This window comes from Camelus dromedarius, chromosome 9 (assembly GCF_036321535.1).
Source record: "Camelus dromedarius isolate mCamDro1 chromosome 9, mCamDro1.pat, whole genome shotgun sequence".
Classification (NCBI taxonomy): Eukaryota; Metazoa; Chordata; class Mammalia; order Artiodactyla; family Camelidae; genus Camelus; species Camelus dromedarius.
The window spans coordinates 63531015-63550520 of NC_087444.1; the positions used below are offsets into that span (position 1 = coordinate 63531015).

Consider the following 19506-nt stretch of genomic DNA (forward strand, 5'->3'; position numbering starts at 1 on the left):
AAGGACAGAATGGAAGACAGACGGGTGGGCCTCAGGGACAAGCAACAGGGAGCTCACAGCCGCAGGCGGTGAGCCAGGCTGGGGAGACCACGGTCCACGGCGATGGGTGGCTCAGTGCCCCAGAACCCTTTTTGTTTTATCTCCCATTTGGCTTCCCTGAAGCGGGCACTGGATGTCAAGCTCCTGTCATTAATTAAATTCAACCAATCTAGCTGCATTAGCTTCCTCGTTTGAAATACGAAAGTTAAATGGCCAAAGTCTGGCGCCTCCATTAGCACCGCCTGAAGCAGCTATGGAGCAGGGACTAATGACAAGCACTGTGCCTGGATACTGGAGGCCCCGGTTCCAGGGCTTACTGCAGAGAGCTCACTGACCCTCTGCCACCAAGCGGTGACACTCTCAGCAGAGCTGACCCTGCAGCCATGCACAAAAGCACGTGCCAGAAGGGCCAGAGGCAGGACCATCAGCGTCATCACCACGTTCACTCTGACTGCCCTGCTCCAGGACCAGCTCCAGGACGATGCCCAGGTCCCCAGTTCAGTTGTGGTTCCCAGTCATTTCATCACCTCCAGCTGCAACAGGCATCAAAAGTAAACTCCTAAAAGATTCAGGAGGAGCCAGCCTCGATGACCCCTACAGAGGGGCGTCTCAGCCATTAGCCTGGGCACTAACCTTTCACCTCCCCTCCCATCAGGGACCCTAACCCTCCCAGCTCACTGAAGCCATCTTGCTGAGGGACCTCCCAGGAAGGTGTTCCTGCCGGCCCTGCCCAGGAGTCTTGGTGACCAGGACTCAGCAGAGACCTAGGATACTTGAGACCTGGGAACATCTCCATGTATTCAGGCTGATATCAAGGTCGAAACAAGGTGGAACCAGAGGAGGTAGGGGGAGGAAGGGCAAAGGAGGGGAGCACACAAGGTGGCTGTGATCTGTGGGGGCCCCACGGCTTTATGCTCAATTGTCCACCCTCATCAGGCAGTCAAGAGCCATTTCACTCCCTACAAGAACCAAGGAGGGGCAAGGGCCAGCCAGCCCATGGGAGAGCCAGCTGCTACCAGCCCGATGTCCGAGAGGAAGTGAGCCCCGGTGCCAGCCCCACCAAAAGCCCTTTGCCCTCCTCAACGAGGTCAGACGATGCAGTCCAGAGCACACACTGGGCCTTACGGGCCCAAACTGCCCAATGAGCCACAGGCCTGGTTCTCAACAGGAGAAACCATTTGACAGATACAACCTGAAAAGCTGTGAGCATCTCTCTCTGGCACTTTGCGTGTCCTTTTTTTCTAAATGGCAGGGATAATTAAGTTTGAATAGTACTTATTTTTCATGTTTCGGGGCCAATTACAGTAAAAATCATTTAAATGTCATTCTGAGGGATAATAAGTGTGCCACGTCAAGCCAGCTGACAGAGGCCTGGCAGCCACGATCTGGCGGGTTGACTAGGGAAGGGGAAGGCTGTGGAAGTCACCAGCCAGCTATGTGCCCACTGAGGGCCAGGCTGGCAGTGGCCACGCAGAGGGCTACAGGCTACACTGCCCCAACTTGAGTCCGGGGTCCAGCAGGGCAGCTCGTGCCAGATTCCGTCATATGGGAGATCCAAGTAGAAGCAACCGACTGGGAGAGGGTGGGTCAGCAGGGAAGCCGACCCCACCCCAGAAACCCTCCCTTCTAATGGAAGGGACAGCTCTGGCAGGAGCGAGGAGGGAGTGGCCCACTCAAAGGAGCCTGTGTCCAGGCACCCGGCCCACGCAGGCCTTCACCATGGGCAGTTGGGCCTGGCAGGAGGTGGGGGAGGCCTTTCCCAGAAGTCACGGTCAGGGTGAGTGCAGTGAGTGCCAACACTCTGTGCGGGGCCTCCTGTGAGAAGGAAACTTTCAATTAATGCCCACGGTGCAGACATGATGGAGCCCTCTAGAAAACGAAATTTCCAAGCACCATCTTACCCAGCTAGCTGACCACCTGCGTGCGGTTAATGAATAAGTAATAGAGCCAAATTACAGCCGTCATCATCAGTTTCCCGCAGCCGAGTCTGCTGGCGGCTACCAACAATGCCGCTGCCTCTCAGCCTGCTCACCGCAGAACACCCCGCACTTGTGAATGAAGTCAGCAACCATTTCCCGGTTCTATTAGCGTGTCAGAGAAAAGCAGACCTCTCTGAGGCTACGCAGGCGCCCGATCCTGGGGGCCGCGCCCATGATCGAGATGGCGAGGCAGACCTTCGCAGAGAGGCCGGCAGTGGGAGACCCGCCCCGCGGGAAGGAGAGGTGATGGAGAGGAGGCCCGGGTCGGTGGAGCCCAGGAGAGGAGCCCGGGAGAGGAGCCCGGGAGAGGTGCCTGGCTGAGCTTTCTGGTAGATGTCTAGTCAGGCTCGGGCCGCCAGGGATCAGACTCCCCACAAACCACCCAGGGAAGAGCCAAAGGAATTCCCTCTCCTCTAGGGAGGCCTGCACCCCTCACCCGTGCCCCCCATGCCCTCCTTGAAGACATAGGGAGCCAGGGCCAGGCCACCAGGCAGGCCGCGGCAGCCTGTGTCCTGTGACCCACGTGTGTATGGGGTGGGGGGCAGTGGCTGTGGAAAATCACACTCCACACACCCCTCACATACACAACCTACATACACACCACGACCACACACCATACACACAGCACAACCCACACACCCTACGCCCCACAGCCTACATAAACACACATCACACTGCACCCCATGTACACACACATCACACACAAGGCACCACACCGCATACCCCGCACATACACACTCCCACTCACACCGCACCACACATACCACACATCGTCCCACACATCTTCCCCCACACTGCACATGCAGACATACCACACACACTGCAGACACGTACACACATACTACACAACACATCACATTCTTCACCCCCACACACCACACACCACACACACATCGGTTCCCATACCAGGAAATACAGTGCTCAGGGCCTCAAGGCCTCAGCCCTGAACAGAGTCCCCTCCTCCCAACAAACCCCAGGCCATTCACATTCTCATATTCCAAACCCGAGGTCTCAGCCCTGGACAAGAGCAGAACGCAGCCAGGCTGCAAAGGTTCTAGGAGGGTCCCCCAACTTGGCCCAAAGTCGCTCACCCTCTGACGGCGCCAAAGCTGCCCAGGCTTTGAATCACAGAGACAATTTCCTGCCCGTTCAGAGGACCCTCAACACCCCGGCAGCCAAAACTGCCATCAGCTGAGCCTGATCCTGACAAAAATGATGGGAAACACTCACATCAAAAAGGCACCAGACTTTTGCAAGTACAGACTCCAAATAAAAACAAACCAGAAGCTACCAAACGCCCATCCCCAGAAAGGCCTAGGGTGAGAACAGGCCAGGCAGCAGGCTGCCCATGGGCCCTCGGCAGTGTCTGCAGCCCTGACAACGGGACAGGCTGTTTACACAGGAAGTGGCAGATCTGCAGACGGGGGTGTTGTTTCCCTGGGCGACTCTGGACTGCAGTATCTGCCAGATGGATTTTCAAAAGCCATCAGATAGTGATTCAAAAGGAAGCTGAGGAGCTGAAGGTCAAATGTTCAGTCTGGTGGGTTTTGACTGCAAAGGCCAGGTAATCCCCATCAGCCTGGCTCCTGCCCTATTGATTACGAGTGTCTGGAAACAGCTACACACATCAGACCTGGCCGTTCCAACTCCAACCCTTCGCGAACAACCAACCCCCTACCCACTGCCCTGTCTCCATTGTGCCTTCTCTCCGGAAGGCTGAGAACATGGGGACTGGAGATGGTCACACCAGAGGAGAGGGAGGGAAAGGCCTGCTGGGGGTGGGCACAGAAGGGAGCCAGGTCTGCAGGAGACAAGGGGCTAGCTCTCTGCGGTGGAGCCAGAACACCCCGTGGGAACTGCCTGCTTGGTCTGCACACCACACACACTGCAGCGCCTGCCCAGAGCCTACGTGGAGGCTTTCCAACCAGGAGACCTACCCTGCAGACCCATTTGTACCCTCAAAAGTCCTCACCAAACAATCAGCTGCCCTGGCCAAGCAGAGACAGACTAAAAGAAAACTTTTAAGAGTGGCTCTGAAACCCAGCCATGGCCACAGTGCAGAACGTCATGCTTGTATTATTGGAGATTACGCTCCGGGATAGTCAACCGCTAACAGATGCTCCCTGACCGATCATTTTTGAGTGAAGTGTTATTTAGCCCCCCAGATGGTGGATTTGCTCAATTTCCCACTGGACAGCGGAGTCCTCGAGGAAGGGCCCCCCACCCTGGAGGATGTCCATCCTCCACTGTGGACAGGCACTCCCTGACTTCTCACAAGAGTCAGCTTGGCATAAGAAGCAACACAGACCGAAAAGGTGGTGCACTCAAGGCCCCCCATTTCCTGCCCTGCACCTCCCTTCACGTCCATGCCCTCATCTCATGATGCTGCATCTCTGACGTTGGTGCTGGCTCCAAGTAGTGGGGCATCTCAGCACACCCGGAGCCAGGAGGCAGGGCCAGGGGGAGGCTGAGAGGGCACAGGGGCCTGGCTACTCCCAGACGCATCACTGGCAGGGAAGGCTGAGGCTACAGCTCTGTGATCATCTCAGGGTGCAGGAAGGGCTCTGGGTGAATCCTCTTACCAAGACAAGATCTAAATTCTCACCAGGGAACTCCTCCAGTTAGCAGGGCTTCATGACAAACCACCCTGACATGCAAGGAAGTAAAAAGGCATGTATCAAATTCACGGACTCTGAAGGTCGGGGCTCAGGACGGTGCTGGTTGTCAGCCGGGGCTCCGCTCCTCTCCACGTGGTCCCTCCGCAAGGGCAAGTTTGGGTTCCTCGCTACGTGGCAGCTGGGCTTGAGGGAGAGCATCTCAGGAGGGAGAACCAGGTGGAAGTCATAGAGCAATTTACAGTCTAGCCTCAGAAGCCACACAGTGACCCGGCCATGGTCATGCATCGGGGCAGTCACCCCGGTCCTGGCTGAGTCAAGCAGGAGGGACACGATTCCAGCTCTCCATAGGGAGTGTCCACAAATATAGCTGTGGCCGTCTGGACACTACAAGCTGCCTGTCCCTGGCACCCTCACTATCTCATTTCAGTGTCACAAATGTAGCCACCCCACAGTGACCATCGCTCACAAGGAGTGTCATGGCTGTTCCACAGATAGGACATCGGAGGCCGTGACGGTGGCCAGACCCGCTCCATGAAGAGGCCTGCGGAGCCATCAGGCCAGCTTCCAGCAAGACCAGGCCACGGGAGCCCATGTCCTCTTTAAAACACAGACATCGTTGTAAGGATTCAGACAGAAATAAAGGTCAACAGAAAAGGTCCCGACAGGATGGGAGGCAAGCATTGGGTGAGGCAGGAGCCACCTTCCCAGGAGCACCCGCATCTCCTGGTCTGATTTGCTGATGCTACAGGATGAGGGGCCGGGGTGTAGGCACCGAGGAGAGCCCACACCAGGCCAAATCTGAAGCCAACTTCTCTGTAGGAACAAGACACACTGTGGCAAAGTGAGCAGGAAGGTCCAGAGGACAGAGCGGTCTATCACACCGGCCTCCACTCCACACCCCGACCCAGGCCTGGTCAGTGTGGAGCCTACAGGGCCCTCACGGAGTCCCAGCTCAGCCGTGCCCGATGCCCGGCCCCTCCCTCTGGGAAGAAGGCAGCCCAACCCGTCAACGCCCACCCTCACCCCACATGGAGGCCAGTGGGAGCCTGCTCGTTCCACAGCAGAGACACGTTTACATCATCTGCCCCAGGAGCCTCCAAGGCAGCCAGAACCTAAGTGGCCACCCAGGCATCCATCCCAAAGGCCAGCTGGATGGGGCAGGTCCACTCCCCGCCTTCCCTCCCCAGGGCCAAGCCAGGAAAACACCCCACCCACCAAGGGAAGCACAGCTCACTTCTCTTCTGCTGCCAACTCTGCTTAAAGCTGAGTCTTCACAGCAAAGCTGAAGGCCAGGGCCAAGGATCCTGCCAGGCATCCTCAGAGCAGAACTGTTACCAACTTGAGAGCTGAACCCCTCACCCCAAGACAGCAGAAGAGGTACATGCCAGGCCAACAGAGGAGGCTTTGGCGTTTGCACTGACGGGCCAGTGGGGGAGGGCGGCACATAAAGGAGGAGGTGTGGGGGGCCATGCCCCAGGTCTCTGCACAGAGCGGGGTCCCTGCAGCAGCCAAGTGCCTTCTCATTCAAACCAGCCACAGACCTGCCAGCCACCTGGTAATGAGCATTTGGGGCCAAGAGGCAGTGAAGGCTGCAATTTATACATCAGCCCAGAATAAGCACTCTCCAGGCAGAAATCAGAAGCTGGAAGGTGGTGAGATTTTAGCGCGATCCTCTCATTACCTCAAGCATCCCTGGTTAAGTACAGCTTCCGTCTCAGTGCCTCTGAGCAGGCAGGAATGGCTCCTGGGAGGGGCAGACACGGCCACGGGCCCTGAAGCTGGCAGGCACCATGGATGACGGAGAAGGCAGCCTCTCAGCAGCACTCAGGCCTCTGGTCCCACACTTCTCACACAGCACAACCTTAGAGCATGACCCTGTCTCCCAGGTGGGCCAAATGAGGCAGGGCCTACATCTGCAGCCCTGCTTAGCTTAGCCCAGAGGCAGACTCAAAGGAGGCACCTAGTTATACCCTACACATCAGAGATGAGCCTCAGAGCGCGGGCCCAGGCTGCTCTCCTTAACCCGAGCCAACCCCACCACACTCAGGGAGGAGCCCCCTCCTATCCATGCCATGCAGGAGTGATGCGTCCACCGGGGCCAAAGCCTCAGGTATTTTTCTTTTTTAATGGAGGTACAGGAGATTGAACCCAGGATGTCGTGCATGCTAAGCATGTGCTCTACCACTGAGCTATACTCCTCCCTGGAAGCCTTGGGTATTTTAACAAGGCTGGGAATCTGGAATTTCAAGATTAATAAATAGTACCTCAAAACAAACATGACCACAGTCTGTGGCTCTGGCTATGAAACCCCTACCCAAGGGTTCAGGGCTCTGGACCAGAGCAGGCCGTTAACAGGTCTGACCACTAACCCTCCTTCTTGCTACTCTTTCTCTCCTTGCCACCCACAGGCCTTGCACTGCCCACCAACCCCCACCACCAGCCAGCGGTCGGCAGGCACCGTCACATGCCCTGGAGTGCTCCTTACTTTCCCATCCAGGTGGCATGGCTGGGAGGAAGTCTGGGCACGAACAGAGTCGACTTCCCGGTGTCAACGTCGATCACGCCGTAGCAGCCTGGCTCGGTGACACCGAATGCCCAGTGAAAGAAGGACTCCTGTGGAGGAACAAGGACCCAGGTCACCCAGTCAGCAGGACTGAGATGCTAGGAGAGAGGAGGGGCATCTGACTGAGCGCCTTCCTTTCCGCATCTCAGAGAGTCAGCTCAGGCCGCCGACCTCTCAGAGACTGACCCCCACCCAGCCTCACGCCGCACCCCTACCTCACCAGCCCTCAGGCGCCTGGCAGCGCAGGCTAGGACATGGGTGCCCACCAGCACCACAGGTGTGGCTCAACCCTGCCCACACACCCCCGCCACCCCAGCTCTCTGAGTATTCCCACTGCCCGCACGCTGGCAGGATGCCACCTTGACTTAGACGCCCAGGCCGGACGTCTGCTCAGAAATGGATTCCCCCTTTTAGGACGTCTTCCTTCCTTTCCCACCCCCGGGGCAGCTGATGACTCCAGTGTTTAGCATTAAACACGGAGCTAAAACCGCGTTTTAAAGGTACGAAGTGGAGGAGGCTCTCTTCTAAAATTAACCTTGCATAACATCAGTAAGGGAGCCAAGAGCTGAATTTAGGAGATCGGTTTTTAAGCTACAGAATACGGAAACCTCAAGAAGCATCAAGGCTAGTCGGAAGAAAACTTACTTAGACCTCCACGTCTCTAGCAAGCCGGGGATGGCAGGCTTGCGGCTGCAAGAACGCTGTGGCAGAGGGAAGCCCTCCAGTAGGAGGCACTTTCCATAGAAAACACTATGTAGTGGCTGTTGGCAGTGGAGCTCAGCCAGCCTGTGCCCTGCGGGGAGGACGCTGCCCAGCTGGGGAGGCCATGCCTTACCACCCACTCTCCACACTCAGCTCCCCTTCCCGTTCCCCTGCCTCCTCCCTGACAGGGATGCTGGACAGCCATGTCCCCAAGGCTCTGCCTGCCCAAGGGAGTTCCCAGTATGTCAGACCCCTGCTCTGGGCACCAGACTTGGAATCAGGCGATGGGGCTCTAATTAATCCCAGCTCCACCTTCGGCAAGTCATTTCCCCTCTGAGCCTGTTTCCTCATCTGTACAGTGGATGCCTTACTAGCATCAATAGAGGGGCCAGCTCAGGGCCTCCCTGGTTTTCTAAAAGAGTCCCTCTGTCCAATGTCCTTGTTCCTGTTCTTGGGAACTGAGTGATGCCAGCAATTCTCAGCTGAGGCCACCACATCCAGGCTGGTTTCCTGCAGCTGGGCAACCCGCCACCCCACAAGGTTCCAGTACTTTGAGGAGCCCCTGGGCCATTTCCTAGGTGGGGAAACAGAAGCCCAGTGAGGGTCACAGAGTCAGCATTGGCCAAGCTGGGACCGATTACCATTCCCCCGACTCCTGCTCAGGCCCTGCTCACACGTCTCCTCCCAGGATGTCTGCAGCCCCTGTCCTCCTTGCTGTGGCAGAATCTGGCCCCAGGAACTCAGCCCTCCCCATCTGCACCTCTCACAGGCCAGGGAAAGCTGCCCAGTCCACTCTCTGAGGTCCAAGCCTGTGGATGCCATCTCCCCACCTGGTACACCCACCCTCAGCTACACCTTTAAGAATTCATGCTGGTCTTCAGGGCCCACACCAAATACTGCCTCCTCCATGAAGCCTTCCCTGAATGCTCCCCTAGGAACACCATCTCTCGGTACTCTGACCTGAGAGAGCTGAGGCTGGCTGGCAACAGCTCTGCCCCCAGCCACAGCTGGGAGGGCTCTGTCCCCCTGAATGTGGGCTCCCTGGGTACCCAGGCCTTGACCTGCCTTCAGAGAGCCTTTTCAGGGTCCCCCAGGGTCAGAGTTGTCCAGGCTCACCAGCCCCAATGCTAGAAAGGAGCAGACAGCTCACAGGAGGCCCAGTGCACACTCAGAAATGCAGGAAGCTGCCAGGTGGGCTCACCTGGCGGAAGAGGACGCCGGTGTCGGTGCAGTAGCGCTGAGTCTCCTCCCCGCCCTGCAGCACCACGACAGAGCCGGCCTGCATGGCTGGGTTCCTTCGCAAACGCTCACACAGGCGCTGCCTGTTCAGGGCAAAGAGCGCCAGTGGCACCTTCAGGGTCTCATTCCCCAGCCAAAATGAGGGTCTGCAAAGACATGAACACACATCACCATGTAGGCTTCTGTTAGCACCTCCAAGCATGTCCCCCATGCACAGTCCAGTATCGCTGGGGGACTGAGCCTGCCATGGGACCCCAGTAGCACGTGGCAAGCTGATACAACCTCGACCTGCTTGTGACTCAGAAACAGCCCCTCACTGAGCCACCCAAAGACAACAGGGGCTCGTCAACCACATCCTCCCCTCCTATCCCTGAGTGCTGGACCAAAAGTGGGGATGAGGGACAGCTGGGTCTGTTTAACCAGGAGAGGTGAGGCCATGGAGGGAAAGCCTGCAACGGTGTGGAGACGCACCCTTCCCCAACACCTGCTGACAAGAAGCTTCCCATCTGTGCGAGATCCGGCCCAGATGACACTAGGTCCCTAACCACGTGTCTGCACGCTGCCCTCTTCTCTGCAAGTCCCAGACCCGGCAGCCTGGGCTGGCTGTTCCTCACCTGAGCCGGGCACCCACCTATCCCCAACACACACACACACACACATCCAGGGCACTCAGCACCAGGCCCTAAGCTGGGCCAGGCTAGCACACGCCAAGTGACCGAGGGGGACCCATGGCAAGATGGACCTGGGAGTGGCAGCCACTAGGGTGCTGACCTGAAGCAGAGCAGCCAGTAACGGATGAGCTGCTGAGACCTGATTGAAGGCTGGGCGGAGCCAGGCCTGGCAGAGCAGGTCAGTGTCTCTCCCTATCCCCACCCCATCCCCACCCAAGGCTTCCCTTTTCACTAGGCAAACACTGCCTAGCCTCCTGGCCCCCACTCCCCAAAGCCCACCTGCCTCAGAACCCTCCAAGCAACTGCCCCCACCTGAGGCTTCCCCTCCATCTGGGCGTGGCCAGCCCTGCCCCCACGCCGAGTTGCTCCAGCATAAATTTTCCCCTCAGGATCATTTTCAGCATCCAGCATCCAGACACACAGGAATCTCACCTGGCTTTAAAATAAATAAATAAAAGCACTTCCCTTGATTCTCATGCCCTCCAGCAGTCTATTTCTCTTTCCTTTTGCAATAAATTTCCTCTGAAGAGTCACCCAGGCCCGTCTCCATATCCTGGCCGCCCATGCTCTCCTCCATCCACCCAAACTGACTTCAGCCCACCCACTCCCGCACTGCAGCCCCTACCAGGCTACAGTGACCCCAGGCTCCTGGATCTGCAGGTAGGTGCCCAGTCCTCAGGGGGCCTCAGTGCCCAGGACATTAGAGGCTATGCTCTCTACTGAACCCCTGCCTAGCACCAGCCCCTCCAGGCCCCTCCATCCTCAGTCTCCCTCCCTCCTCAGCTCACCTCCATGCTGGTGCCCATCTCCAACTTTGGGCCCCCGGACAACTAACTACAGGAACTCTCAGTGGCTCTCAGTCCCAGCTTCCCCTACAGCCTGGTCTTCTTCCCCTACAGAGGGACCCTTAAAAATGCAAGTCCCAGCAGGTGCTCCCCTGCTCAACCCCTCCCCACTTTCGAGGGCACTTGGAACACAGTGCAGACCTCCTCCCAGCTAGGAGGCATTCCGGCTCTTCCCTAATCGCCAAGGACACTCCCACTTGGGGCCTTCCCAGCTGCTGTTCCCTGAGGAACACTCTCTCCCAGGGCCTACCAGGCTCCGTTCTCACTTCACCCAGGCCTCTGCAGAAATGCCCTCTCTTCCCAGAAGCTTTTCCAACAACCCCATCCAAACCTCCCCACCACTCCCTTCCCTCCTCTCTAGAGCACGCTGCCTAACAGTATATATTTACTAGCTTGTTGTCTCCCCAGGTAGAATGTAAGCTCTGTGAGGGTCTCAGCACCTAAAGGGGGCTGCATGAACGACTACATGGAGGAAGTGTGGTCCCCGCGAGGGGGCTGGGGGCTAGCAAGGCCGGACCCAGGGCATGGGAGCTAGGCAGGTGTGTGTAGTGTGGGCTGGAGGAGGCCCTGCAGGCTCTGGCCAGCAGGGAGCAGGTGGGCATGGAGGTGAAGAAGGGTAGGGGCAGCCTGGAGCTGGTTCGAGAGAGGGAGCTGGTGCGAGAGAGGGAGCCGTGCCTGCGACTGCGGTGAGAGCCAGGCCGATGGACCCTCCCTCCTGGCCCAGGGGCACCTCCCGCACTCACCTGGCCCTGGGACCCTCGGAGGCAGGTGACACCTCCTGCACATCTTGGCTCGATGCCACTTTCTCAGGATGGCTCTCCCTGGCTTCCCGCTTTAACCCTGCAGCGCTCTCCCCGGCCTGTCCCCCCACTTCGCACTGGGCTGTGTCCTCCACTTGTGCTCTCAGTCCCACCCCCCACCCCCACTCTGCCCAGGCCTGGCCTGCGAGGACTTCATTAGCTTCAGGAGGATTTAGCCACTGAGAGGCTGGAGAGTGGGAGACGGGGCAGGACAGAGAATCCATCCCCAGCTCCCTCCCTGGGGGAAACTGGAAGTACAAAGGCAGTGTGTTCCCTGACCCCAACCTGCCCACATCTCTGCAAACTGACCCTGCAGTACACTCTCCCCTGTCTCCCCCTTAAAGTGAGACTCGTCCAAGTCTCTGCTGAAATGACACATTCACTTTCCAACATACTTGTGTGCTGGTGCTCGCTGGTGAGGTCGGCCTCCGACCACTAGAATGCAAACCCCGTGAACACAGAGACCCATGCCTGCTCTGTGCTGGGCACGCGGCAAGTGCTCAGTAAATATCTGCTGAGTGAACAACTGTCACAGCGTGGGGACACACACAGCTGTGCAGGTCAGAAGCTGCCCCAACAGCCCCAGCAGAGCAGGAAGCTGCACCCTCGGGCCAGCCTGGCCAGGAAGGGTGGAGGGGTCTTGCCCACCCCACACATGCTGACAGGACAAGAGCTGCCCTCCCGCCCTCCACCCCGGGCACGGGCCCTCGCTCACCCTCCCAGAAGGGTGGACACCAGGGGGCCAGAGCTTCCTCTAAGCTGGGCCACTTTCCTGCCGTGCTCAGCCACAAGGATGAAAGGGCAGAGGTGACAGCTCGCTAATATGCCTGCATCCCAGCTGGCCGTGCTGGCAGGAACTGAAAGTGCCAGCGCCAGCACCCCTGCACAGTGTTCCCCATGTCCCCTGATTCCCCTCACTCAGCAAAACCCACAGAGAGAGGGGGCACAGGGAAGAACCTGGTCTCTACAGATTCCCAGTGGCACAGAGGGAGCATCTGATGCCAATGGCCTTGGCCAAAGTTGCCTAGATTCGTGCAGACTCAACAGCACAACTGCCTGAAAACGCCATCTCAGCCCCAAGCCTGCAGAGCCCCACCCACCACTCCTTAGCCACAGCAGGTGCCAGCTTCATCTGGACTGCCAAACCCCACCCACCACCCTACCTGGAAGGCTCTCAGAAGGGCTGGGCTCTCAGAACCTTCTGAGAGACCTAAATTCCTCAGGGTACCTGGACAGGGGCCTTCTGGCCCAAGGGCCAGGCAGCACAAGTCAAGACAGGAAACTTGATAAAGCACCCTCTCTGTGAGCTGCTACTGCAAGGGAAATCTACAATCCTTCCTAACCCTCCATGGATCTCAGCCAGGACAGAGAAGGGCAGGCCAGCCAGAGCCTCCAGGCAGGCCGATGGCTGCAGTCATTCCTTACTGCAGGGCACCCCAGAATTAAGGTTTATAGAGACATGCCCTTTGATTTCTCATGGCATAAACCAAACCCCCAGAGAGAAATGCTGGGCCCAGAACCAAGGCAAGTGACTTCTCCCTGCAAGTTCAGCAAAAGCAGCTCTAATAAAATATCTCCAACTGGTTTCTGCTGGAGCTTTTGCTAACTGGTATCCGGAATTTAAAAGGCAAAAGCCAGGTCCTAGCGTAAATAAGGCACACTTTACTGCAGGCAGCCAAGGGCACAGGCAACGCCTGGGGAAGACCGCAGGGGCTGGTGGACAACAGCATCAGAGAGGCCCACAGGACAAGCTCTGGCCCCCAGGGGCCAGCCCACCCCCTGAGCCCAAGCCCAGGAAACGACCAGTGACCAGCCCCTAGGGAAGGGGTGATGCCGCTGCCCCTGCAACCCGTTCCTGTGCCCCCAAATCAGTACTGAGCCACCTCTCACTTCACCCTCAATGGTCACCTGCAGGCTTCTCACCCAAGGCCCATGGATCCTTGGGGATTCAAGCAAGGAATTTAGGGATTCCATCTACTTGGATGGGAAAGCAAATTATATCTTTATTTTCTCTAACCTCTCCTTCAAATTAACATTTTCTTCAATTTTTAATGTAAACAGCTAACCCCAATATCAGCAGTGTGTGAATCTGTCACCCACAGAAATCAGAGGTGTTTTCAAGTTGTATTATTGATGTTATAGTCTGTCAAAACACCACTTTTACTCATCACTACTTCAAAATTAAGGTGGTTTTTAGAACTGCTGCTTTTATTACTCAACATGTTAATAAAGAAGCACATACTACCATACCACAAATTTATTTCTTAACATCTTTATAATCATATTTCAATGTAATTGGTTTTCCTTATAATCCTCTGTATTTTATTTCACATTATTTAAAAACATCATGCTGAGAAGGATGCCAAGGTCTCACCAATGCCCTTGGGGTCCACAGCACAGATGAGGACACGATCCCTTCACTAGAATGTAACACCACTTCTGGATGAGGCCATGCAGCTAAGCTCCCAGCAAGAGAGGCCAGTCAAGGACCCGCCTGCTTCCCCAGCCTCAGCCTCCATCTCAGGCCAGGCACCGAGCCCTTTGGCAAAAGCCCTCTCACCTTGGCTGGTGGGGCCTCATGGCCTCATGGCAGCTGGTCGGCATCTCCCACCCTCCCTCCCTCCCTCCCTCCCTCCTGAGGAGGGTCAGATGGGCTAAGTGTACACAGAGACCTGTGTGGAGTCAGACCAAGCCTGGGGAAGGGCTGGGAGGGCAAAGAAGGGCTCAGTGGCTGGCCTGCCTCCCACAGACTCCCCCCACCCCCAGCCCCCAAGGTCAGTCTGATGCCTCTTCTCCAAGAGCACAAGGTTCATATCAGGGTGGGGATGGGCTCTGATCCAGAACTTGACTCCTCCAGATAACTTCTCTCCAGAAATGCTGACTCCAGCGCAACCACAGGTACACACCCAGGGCAGCTCACGTGCTATTTCTCACTGGGCAAAGGCCCTCTGGACAGCAGCTCCCTGGGAGTCACTCAGTTAAAGAATTAAAGATATTTCTTCATCCTGTTCAGAGTTCTGTTCCCACTCCCACCCACAACTCCTTTCCTCAATCACTGAGAGCCTCTCTGGAAAGCTGAATGGTACACTGAACTAATTTAGAGTAAATCCTCCTTTTATTCATTTGGCAGTGTGTCATCCAGCACCAATCACAGAGCAGACACATGGCCCTGGAGATACAGACTGAACTGGTCCCTGGGTTCCAAGGATGCTGGCAGAGGCATGAAGGGAAGCACCCCCTCACCCAACCATGATAGGCATGCATGCAGATGTAGGAAAGCATATGCTGCCAGTGGGTAAAACTGGGATTCTCTAGAGTTCTGAGCAGGAAGCCTTTACTGGAGGTCAGAAGGGGAGAGGGGGTGTCAGGAAAGGCTTCGAAGAGGAGGAATCATCCAGCCTGGGTCTGCAAGTTTGTGAACAACAGATCAGAGGATGAGGGCACTCTGGGCCAGCAGATGAGTGGACAAAGGGAGGAGAGAAAGGAGGAGGGCAGGTGAAGCAGGTCTGGCTACAGCAGAGAAGTCTCTAATCTGTCCATGGAAAGCTCAAAGCACGACTGAAGGAGAAGGCAGGGTTCCCTCCCACCAAGCGCTATGGGATGGGGGGGTGGAGGCATGGAGGTGATCTCACAGCAGGCCCTCTGGGGACTGAGGGACCCTCTGACTCTAACTTGAAGTCCCTGCCCAGGCTGGCAAGACAGAGCAAGATTAACCCTGAAACACATCCCAAAGGAGTATCTCAAATTTCTAACTGAATCTGAGATGCTAGCTTATGCTAGCTTCCACTGCTCCCCAAATCACAGGGAGCACACTCCAGGCTCCCCGGCCTCTCCTGGCCTCCCCTGGCCCAGGCAACCAAATCCCACTCCCGGGGAGCCCGTGGCCATGACTTCATGGTGCGACGCCTCATTACGCCTGACACTCTGATCTGTCCTGTGTGTGCAGCTGGGCACCGAACTTTGCTGGAGGCACATTTAAAACGTCTTCCTCTTAAGGAAGCTGCTGGGCTTGACCTCGGGCTCAAAGTGTCCAGCAGGGCAGCTCGTACCAGCCTGGGATGGCTCTTGCCAAGGAGGCCCTGTCAAGCTCTGGAAGCTACCTGCACCTGTCAGGTCTCCCTTCCAATTACGCACACCTCTAAGACCTCAGTCACTCAGTTGTACCGCCCCATGGCCCAGAGAATCTGCTTTGCTGTGAGAGCCCTCCTCCCAGGATTCAGCCAACTCCAGGCTCACCTCCAACCAATCACCATCCTGGCTCCCCTGTACCTTCAGGAGAGCAGCAGACCTCAAGCTAGCATGGAGCCCTGCACCTAAACCCAGCCCCTAGAACTTCCTATGACCACCTGGCAGCCTAGATATAGGGGTAACAGACCCACTTCTGGGCTCTGGCCTACATCTACTGCTTACTCTGCTCTTTAAGACAGGGTCACAGGCTAGGTTCAAGGATCTGACACTGGGTTGCTTGACACTCATCTGGGACTTTGCAAGCACAGTTCTCTGCCTGAGGGGTGCTCAAAGACTAGCACAAATGTCATCCAGGAAGTGAAGCCTACTTGCATTCTCCCCTGAGCTCAGAATCCATGCCCTTCTATGGCACACACAAATACCAGAGGCAGACAGATGGATGACATCTGCCCCAGGGGCCAGTGAACACCTAAGTGTAAGCCCAGTACTGTTTCTGGAATACAGCAGGTGCCCACTAAATATCTGATTTGTATGTCCTAAGCTCTTCCAAACTTGCAGGCCAACTGAGGGGGCCATTTTCTGTTGCCATTCTCCCTACCTCCCCAAAAGAGAGACGTATTTAGTTTACCAGTTATCCCATCTGATCTCAGTTTCAGCCTGGCATCCGGGGCAGTGCCCTCCCTCTATCACTACCCTTCCCAGCCCCCAGCAACATCAAGCTCACGTGCTGTCCCCATAATTGGGCCTTGACCTGAACTCACAGATAGCCCAGGGGGCAATCACCTAAAAGGCAGATGTGAGCAGATTAAAATCCTTGGAAGTCTCAGTCCCTTAGGGGAAAGTCTGTAAAAGCCAGCTGGGACACCACGCCCTCCAGCACAGGGATGCACTCCCCTGCCCCTGTCCCCAGAACACTCTGAACTCTCAACCTTTGCTCGGATGTTCCCTCATCTGGGACTCTCCCCAACGCTTCAGTAAGCCTATCTGTCCACACTTCCTCCCACTAGGACCACTCATCCATTCTCTCATTCAGCAGAATTTATGAAGCATCTACTGTGTGCAAAGCACTATGCTAACAAGGCTCAGGAGTGAACCAAAGGCCTTGACCTCACACTCTAAATGGAGAGAAGACAAGAAACAAGTCCTTTTTGTTGTTCATTAATGTACTATATAGCTTACCAGGTGGTGACAAGGGCTACAAAGAATGGGAGAGCTGCTTACGGAAAGTTTCTCTGAGGAGGTAACAGCTGGTCCCTGAAGGGAGTGGGGAAGTGCCCCGATGGGGAGGGGATTCCAAGCGCATCTCTAACACTGCCTCCTCCAGGGAGAGCTAGGGTCCTGCAACACCGCCTTCCCACCTGAGGGATGTGGCCGTGACCGCGCCTGTTGACCCGAGCCCCGACCTCGGCCGCGGAGTGGGGACGCCACACGCGCGGGTGGGGCCTGAGGGCCACGGGGTCACCGAGGGCAGTGGGCAGCAGCCGGGGGGCTGACTCGGACGCGCAGCCAGCCGCCCCGCGCTCGGACGCCAGACCCGCGAGAAGAAGCGCGCTGCCCGCGGCCACACGGCGCGCCCGGCGGCGGGGCCCTCACAGACTGTGCAGCCTGGAGGCCCAAGCCCCCGGAGCGCACAGCGGGGCAAAGGCTGGGGACAGCAGCAGAACTCACCCGGTGGCCGCCGCCATGCTTGCCCAGCTCCAGCGTCACGTGAAGTGCGGCGTCAGCTGAGTTCCACCGGAGTCCCACTTCGCGGGGCGGGGCCTGGGCGGGGCCTTAAGCCCCTGCCCCGCCTCTTCCAACACTGGGCTCCGCGGGGCCAGGAGGGGCTTAGTCCGGCACAAGGAGGAGAATCTGTTTATTCGACGGCCTCTGGCAGCAGGCGAGGAGCGGGGCTGGGGCAGAGGCCTTTCCAAAATAAGAAGGAACGTCCTGAGGCAGTAGATACCTTGATTCAGCCCTACCTTCCCAGCCCGCCCAGGGGGAAGGTCACCAAGGGGCGGGCAGAGGTGACAGCTTTTGCTGAAGAAGGGAAATGGCTTGAGCAAAAGCCGAGGCAATTGGAGTAGCCTAAAAGTTCAGTGCCCAGGAGAGGGGTGTGGGAGTGAGAGGTGCAGCCTCAGGGGTAAGCAAGGGTCAGATCTCGCAGCGCCTTAAATATGGCACTGGGGAGTTAATTCTGGTAGGACCTTTCCAAGCTCCCTCAACTGCAGAATGAAGAGGGACCTGGAGGCAGAGAGGCCAGTGAGGAGGGCTGGGAAGGCATAGGCACATGGAGGGCACAGTTGAGGAGGGAGAATCTACCAGAATCTCTGCCCTTCTGTGCAGTCGTGTTGGATGCAGGGTCCTCCAGGGAGTTGGGGAGGGGACAGGGAGGGGGATGGGAAGTAGATGTTCCAGGGGAGCTCCCTGTGCTGTGCGTGCCTTGGAGTAACAGTAGTACTAACCACTACTGCCAACAAATACGGAGCAGTAATTGTGTCCTGATGCTTTGCAAATGTTAGTTCTTTGAATCCTCACAACAGCCCTGTGAAGTAGGCTCTATCCTTAATGCCATTTTACAGATGAGGAAACTGAGGCCCAGAGAGGTAGGTAACTCGCCTGAGCTCACATAGGGGCTGAGCTTGTGCAGCAGTGGCTCTGGGGTGACTCACACTGGCTCTCTAAAGGAAGGAGTCCCAGGGCTGGTAGGAGGGGATACCTCTTGAGTTTTGGGCCCCACGAGGGTATGCAGATGTGTGTGGACAGGAAGGAGGCTGTGCCCATGGAGCCCCTGACCCTAGTGCCTAGCTATCTCACGGCTGGAAGTAACTTCTGCTTGAAGAGCTTATTTCTTTGTCAGGACAAGTATGTGGGTCACCATGACTGAACTAGGAAGCATCAGGGACTGCAAGATGGCAAAACAGCTGCTTTTTGACCCTGTAAAGCTGGGAACAGAGCAGGCCCCTTAAATAGGGAGAGGAATCAAGACAGAGCATAAACAGGATGGACGACACAGTGTGCCTCCTTGAGTCCCAGCATCATCCCTGGTTTCATCATCTGTCAGGTGGAAGCTAATGGTACTCACCTCATGGGGCTGCTGCAAGATTTCATGAGCAAATATCTAGGCACCTCTAGCCTGTGGCACAGCTAAAATGGCCCAGAGCTGTAAGGAGGAAAGTGGCAGCCCTTCTCACTTCCCTTACCCAGAGAAGGCTGAGGAAGAGGGGACCTCGAACCTTCCTCCCCCTTCCCACTTCCTCCAGGCAGGACCCCAGAGAGGATGGATCAGCCCTCTTGTCAGTTTCCAGGGAGCAGAACAGAGGCCCAGGCCCCACACTCTACTGTCCTGAGGACTTGGACCCCCTCTTCCCATTAAACAGTTTCTCCACCTTCAGCTAAAAAGACTTGATTCTCTAATAAGAAACAATTTTTAAAAATAAAAAGGGTGAGTAAAATGATCTTTTCATGCTACTTTGCGGAAGGAAAACCTGCCCTGGAGATAATCACAGCCCCTCTACCCTTTCTTTTGACAGGAAATATGTCAAAATTAATCCAGCTCTGAGTGTTTATTAATATGAAAAAGAAGTAATTAACCTAAACATTCACAAAATAATAGGGGGAGGGCATCTGCCAAATGGATGGAGAACCTTTGTTTGTGAGCAGTGCTGGGGAGGACCTGCCCACACCTCCTGCCCACTCAGGCCTGTCTGGACAGTAGGCCTGCCCTGCCCATGTTAGGTGAGCCTGGCACAGAGGGCTGGCTGCCACTGCTCACCCCTCCCATCAGAGACTTTGGCAGGGCTGCCTCCACTCCCACCCCTTCTCATCAGGGCTCTGGCAGGGGCTCCAGGAGAAGCAGCCCTAGGAGTGGGAGAAGATTGCA

General features: G+C 56.6%; 1 protein-coding gene across 2 annotated transcripts in view; it reads right to left on the minus strand.

The window, feature by feature from the left end:
- The window catches only part of PEPD (peptidase D), a 106903-nt gene extending 89515 nt beyond the window's left edge, over nucleotides 1–17388 (minus strand). For both annotated transcript variants that reach the window (XM_010989118.3, XM_010989117.3), the window contains exons 1-3: nucleotides 17313–17388; nucleotides 9103–9286; nucleotides 7122–7249 (exon numbers count right to left, since the gene is read on the minus strand). In XM_010989118.3, the coding sequence (XP_010987420.1) occupies nucleotides 7122–7249; nucleotides 9103–9286; nucleotides 17313–17329 (329 nt within the window). In that variant the 5' untranslated portion in view covers nucleotides 17330–17388. The remainder of the gene's footprint in view (nucleotides 1–7121; nucleotides 7250–9102; nucleotides 9287–17312) is intronic.
- Between the last annotated feature and the right edge of the window lie 2118 nt (nucleotides 17389–19506).